Genomic DNA, 5,426 nt, shown 5'->3' with positions numbered 1-5,426 from the left:
CTTCAGTGAACAGATCTGGTAATTGTATTTCTTCCTTACAGTGGTCCTGGGGGCTGGGTGCTAAAAATATCCACTTTACAGTAAGAAAATGGGGAGCCACGGGGTTAAGTGATTTGCCCAAAGTCACACAGTTCCTAAAGAGCAAGGATTGAACCCAAAACTAAAGCTCTCCCTCAACCTGTGCGGCTCCTCTAAGACTGTGGCCTGCCACTGGGCCCAGAGGAATAGGAGAGTCTCTGTCTGCCCGTCTGTCTACCTTTGGCTCAACATGTAGCCTTCCTTCCCTGTGAGTCAGCTCTGGGCAGGGCTGAGGGTCAGCACCTCCTGTTTCCTCCTGGTTCCAGGTGAACAAGCAACAGAGAGGAGAGCCGGCACCCCTCAGTCCTCCCTAGGGAAGGGCATGGGAAGTAGAGCGTACTGTCAGGGTACAAACCTCAACTCTCAGCTCAGTGCCGTTCCACCTGAAAGCGGTGGGACTTCCCTGAGGCCCAGTGGAGGGCTTCCCAATCTTTAATGTGCATGTGAATCCCCCGGGGATCTTCTTAAAATAAAGACTCTGAGTCAGTAGGTGTGGGGTGGGGCCTGACATCCTGTATTTCTGACTCCCAGATGAAGCCAATGGTGCTGGCCCGTTGACCGCACTTCGAGTAGCAGGGACCTCAACTACTCCAGGAAAGCCAGCGAGTGGACCACAGGGTGTGGCAAAGTGGAGGGCAGTGCAGGTGGCTGGAAAGCATGGCCGGGTGTGGAGAGGCCTGGTGCTGCTCCTGCTGGGTCGCCTACTGGTCACAATGGATGCGTCAGTCTATGAGCTGGGAGGACAGATCCTTGGTGACTATCCTACCATGGTTTCTGTGGAACTATCGTTTGTTTATAGGTCGTATGTTAAAATGTGTGCCATGTTCAAATCCCAAAAGCCAAGGTAAACATTGCTCAGTCCTTTACATCTTCTCAGTGCTGGGTAATGCTTAGACGAATTGTAAATCTCTCAGGGGAAGATGGAAGGTGACAATATGGCGGTGATGATGATGATGATGATGAAGATGTTGTGACGGCACACCTATTTCTATCTCTTGCAGGAATGGTTAGCTGAATCCTGCCTGGTGATTAGGGTGCAGTCTAGCACCACCCCCTCGTGTCATGGCCCAGAGACAGAAGGGGGTCCTAGCCCCCCAGCTGCAGAGGCTGAGAGGGCGGTTGTGGAGATAGTGGTCTTGTTGCACACGGGAGCAGGGAGAGCTGGGTTTTACCTTAGTGGGAGGGGCTGGTCCAGGATCAAAATTCCCCTTCGTCAGAGCCCCTCTGTGGCCCTGGCCTCCCCGGGTCAGGGAGGATGAAGACCCCGGTGCTGTCGCAGCTGTAGGGCAGCTGGAGGATGAAGCTGTGCTGGTGGTCGAAACACTGGAGCTGGAACCAGCCCTTCCGCTGCATCGTGGGCACCAGGACTGTCACCTCCTCACTCACTGGGAAAGGTCTGAGCTGAGTGAGCTTTGGGTCAAAGAGGATTTTCCATTTCCCTGATAAGAGAGATGGCAAGAATCAGAGGAGATCACCAGTATTCATAGCAGAGGGCACCAGATGTCAGGTATTTCATCCATTTTAGGGAGGTTTAGGAAGGGGCCACTATGCGCTGGGCACCATTCTGGGTGCAGGAAATACAGTCATGCACAGCAGACCCTTGTCTATGGGAGCTTACACACGGGGGAAACAAGGAACAAGATAGATAAATCATATGTTAGTGGTGCTAAGTACTAAGGAGAGAAATAAAGCAAAGGGAGATAGACAATGTCAAGGAAGGAGAGTTATAACTTCACATGAAGCCTCCCTGAGGCAGTGACATGGAGTAAAGACTAACAGGGCAAGGCAATGAGCCACGGCCTGTCAGGAAGAATATCGCAGAGAGAGGGGACAGTATTTGCAAAGGCCCGGTGGCGGGAATGGGTCTGGCATGTTCAGGGGACTTTGGGAAGCCTGTGTAGCTGAAGTGAAGGAGAGGGTAGTGGGAGGTGAGGCAGAGAGAATGGGGACCTTCAATGTCCTCAGGGCTAAACTGGGGGTAATAACATCTACTTTACTGGATATCTGTGAATGTTCTATGAGATGCTCTTAATAAAGTCCTGAGCACAATGCCCAGCACATTGTTGCTCAGTAATTCTTGGCTATTAATTTTATGATTACAGTGCTCATCGCAACTCTACACAATACAAGATGCCATATGCTTCCCTGGTACCTGTTGGAGAAGCTTGAACACAGGCGGCAGGTAAACCGTGGGTTCCCAGAGCCTGAGGAGCTTTGGCAGGGCTGGGGTGAGCCTCCTCCTCCTCCTGTGGGGCTGGCTTCCTACCTTCTTTCCTGGCAGCTGAGGCTTCTGGCCAAAAGTTGAGGGGCCCAGCTCTGAGGGCCTCTTGGGTAAGCTTGCAGTGCAGGAGGTGCTGAGGGGGCCCAGGAGGCTGAATTTCTGAGCCCTGCAATCTCGACAGTGTCGGATTCCAGTGAAGGTGGGTGTTATACAAAGCAAATTCTCCCGTATGAATGAGCCCACAGTCTTGGGGGGAGAGAGACGAGTCATCAGAAAATGACTATGTTGTGTGTTAAGTCTTCAGATCAAAGAAAGGACGTGGGGTTACCAGAACACAGAGGAGACACAAGCTTGTCCCCACCAGTGGCCCCTACCCCTTCTGCACGCTGAAGACTCCTGGGTCTCTCTGCCCAGTCCACGCCTCTCATGAGCTCCAGAGCGATTGCTTCACCGGCCATCTGGTCACCTCCAGCCAAGTGTCCAAGAGGTACCTCAAACTCAGCACATTCAAAACAAAAAACATTTCTTCCCACCACCACCTGCTTTGGTGGGCTGTGGGTAGGGTTGCCAGATAAAATACAGGACACTAAGTTAAATATGAATTTCAGAGAAACAACAAAAGTTTTTAAATATAAATATACCTCATGTTTTGTTTTGTTCCTGCCTCTGGCAACCACAGTGGTAGAGATTGTTAAGGAAGTCTTCCTGGGGCAGTGGCTTCTGAGCTGAGCCCTGAAGGATGGTACCTGATGAATGGGAACATGGAGGGGAGGTGGGACGCAAAGGGGTGGCCTGTGTAAAGACCCCTAGGCAAGAGGGATCGTGCAGTTCAGGAAAGGGGAGTTATTTCACGTGGCTAGCCTGTGGCACTTCTGGATAGAGGAACAGTGGGGAGGGTGACAAGAGATGTGGTTGAAGAAGTCAGCCGGGAACGGGTCATTCAAGGGCCTTGTGGTCCATCCTAAAGATGTGGAGCTTTATCCTAAGTGCTACAGTTGGGTTGGGGCTATGGTAGGTTTTAAGCAGTGGAGTTACAAAGTCAAATATGGCTTGTAGAATGGTCACCCTGACCACAGTGTGGACAATGGACTGCAGGTGGGGTGGGGGAGGCAAGCTGCAGACAGGAAGACCCGTTAAGAAGCGATTACAGTACTTTTGGTAAGAGATAATACGTCTTGAATTATGATAGTGACAGTGGAGAGGGACAATGGTGGACAGGTTGAAGAGAGATTAGGAAAGAAAAACCACAGGCTGTGGTTCCTGTTTAGCTGTGCAGTGTGGGAAAGAAGAGACGCTGATGGTCTGCCCAGCTAGACGTGAGTGGTGACGCCAAGGTTTCTGGTTTGGGCGGGTGCACAGAGTAGGAGCCATTTACTGGGACTTAGAGGAAAGGAGCAGGAAGAGGGGATTTTTGGGGGGTGGGGGAGATAGTGGAAAGAAACGTGTCTTGTTTTGAACATGCTGAGTTCGAGGTGCTTCCTGGCCATTTGGATGGAAGTGACCAGATGGCCGGTGGGGATGTGGGTGGAGCTCATGAGAGGGGTGGGCTGGTCATAGAGAGCTGGGAGTCTTCAGCGTACAGGAGGGTTAGAAGCCGCTAGAGGGGCCAAGCTCGCCCAAGGGAGATTGTGTAGAATAAGAAAAGAATATGGCTGAGGAAGAACTCTATGGAATGCCAACATTTAACAGCTCTACATGAGAGAGAGATGAGCTAAGGAGGCAGAAGTAGAAGGAGAATCAGGAAAGCCACGCTGAGCCCACAAGAGAAGGGTGTCAAGAAGGAGGGTCAACAAACAGAGTTAAATGTAGCAAAGCAAGGTGGATACAGAAGGCAGAGGCTCCCCAGCTCACAAGGAGTTTCTTTTTGGAGGTGGGTGGGACGTAGCTTCATAAAACAATTTGAGATGAGTAACGGTTCCAGAAGCAAGTCTTGTGTTTGGTGGAATGGGAGGCAAGTTGGGATAGCTTGTGTGGGAGGGCTGGCTTCAAGGAGGTGCAAACGGGGCTGTCAGAAGGGCACTGAAAGTAGTTTAATGTTCTGCTGTCCCCACAGTGAAATGTGATTTTTGAACCAGGACCCCACATATTTATTTTGCTATCGGCCCCACAAATTATGTAGCTGGTTTGTGTGGGGCACCCCTTCCTAAAACTTTGGTTGTGACGGGAAGGAGAGAGCTGGGACTATAGCTAGAGAGGGAACTGGAATGTGAATGTTCAGATGAAGGAACCAGAAGAGAGATTGTAGGTGTGGGAGAGGGAGGGGTTAATCGATAGAACGAAGTCTGGAAAAGGCAGGAGGGAATGCGATCCGGTGTGAGGGGAGAGGAAATGTTTATCTTGGACAAAAGATGGATTAACTTGGTAGTAAACTGCAACGGGGTCTAAATAATCATTAGAGAATTACTCACCTTGGAAGAAAATAAAGTCGGCCAGAACCAAGACAGTGTCTGGCTTCAACTCCTGAGCGAGCTTCCCAATTTTGCCGTGGGTCTGCTCCCTCGTGAAGTGGTCCGTCTGATCCCTGGCCATCTGGTTGTTCCCGAAGTGGGTGAGGAAGACCTCTGTGTGGTCCAGACTCTGGGCCGTGTCAACAAACTTCCGCACCAGGTTATGCTTCTGGTCCACAAACAGCAAGCTGCCCGTGTCTGGCTGGCACTCCGCGGGGGCGCGGCAGGAGGGCCCGGAGGAGCTGACTGCAGTGGGCATGGACCCTGTCCTCAGGGACCTGGGCGAGGCTCAGCCCCAGTCCCTCCAGGACCTGGGTGCGTGCTGCTGGCCTGGCCTGGAGAGCCAGCAGGGTGAGGGGAGTGGAGAAGCTCGGGGGGCGGGGAGAAGATGATGTTCCTGCCTGGGTCTGCAGCCGACATCTGCCTGTATAGGCTGAAGGCAAAGTGGGAATTGTTCACGCAGATTGAGGAGGCTGACAGGGTCACTGGGGTTGGACAATTTTCCTGGTCAGGAGCTCCTTGGCCACAGGCTTGAGGACCCAGTCTGGCCACCAGCAGCCAGAAGAACAGAGTGGGGTGCGCCATCCTGGACAACCAGAACAGAGACACAGCGTGCTGTCACCCAGCCCAGTAACGCGCAGCACCTCAGAACCCACCCTGCTGCTCTCCTCCTGCACCGA

General features: G+C 52.2%; 1 protein-coding gene across 1 annotated transcript; it reads right to left on the bottom strand.

Annotated features, from left to right (window-relative positions):
• Window positions 1-1,275: 1,275 nt before the first annotated feature.
• LOC147913882 (alpha-1-antitrypsin-like) lies at window positions 1,276-5,005 on the bottom strand. The gene is made up of 2 exons (XM_087448546.1): window positions 4,708-5,005; window positions 1,276-1,517 (listed from the first exon to the last, which is right to left on the bottom strand). The coding sequence occupies exons 1-2, from the start codon at window positions 5,003-5,005 to the stop codon at window positions 1,276-1,278; spliced, it is 540 nt and encodes a 179-aa protein (XP_087304672.1).
• Between the last annotated feature and the right edge of the window lie 421 nt (window positions 5,006-5,426).

The sequence above is a fragment of the Ceratotherium simum genome, chromosome 24 (assembly GCF_057802395.1).
Source record: "Ceratotherium simum simum isolate JZ-2026a chromosome 24, ASM5780239v1, whole genome shotgun sequence".
Taxonomy (NCBI): domain Eukaryota; kingdom Metazoa; phylum Chordata; class Mammalia; order Perissodactyla; family Rhinocerotidae; genus Ceratotherium; species Ceratotherium simum.
The sequence above is the reverse complement of the archived record's forward strand: the minus strand, read 5'-3'. Positions and strand labels throughout refer to the sequence as shown.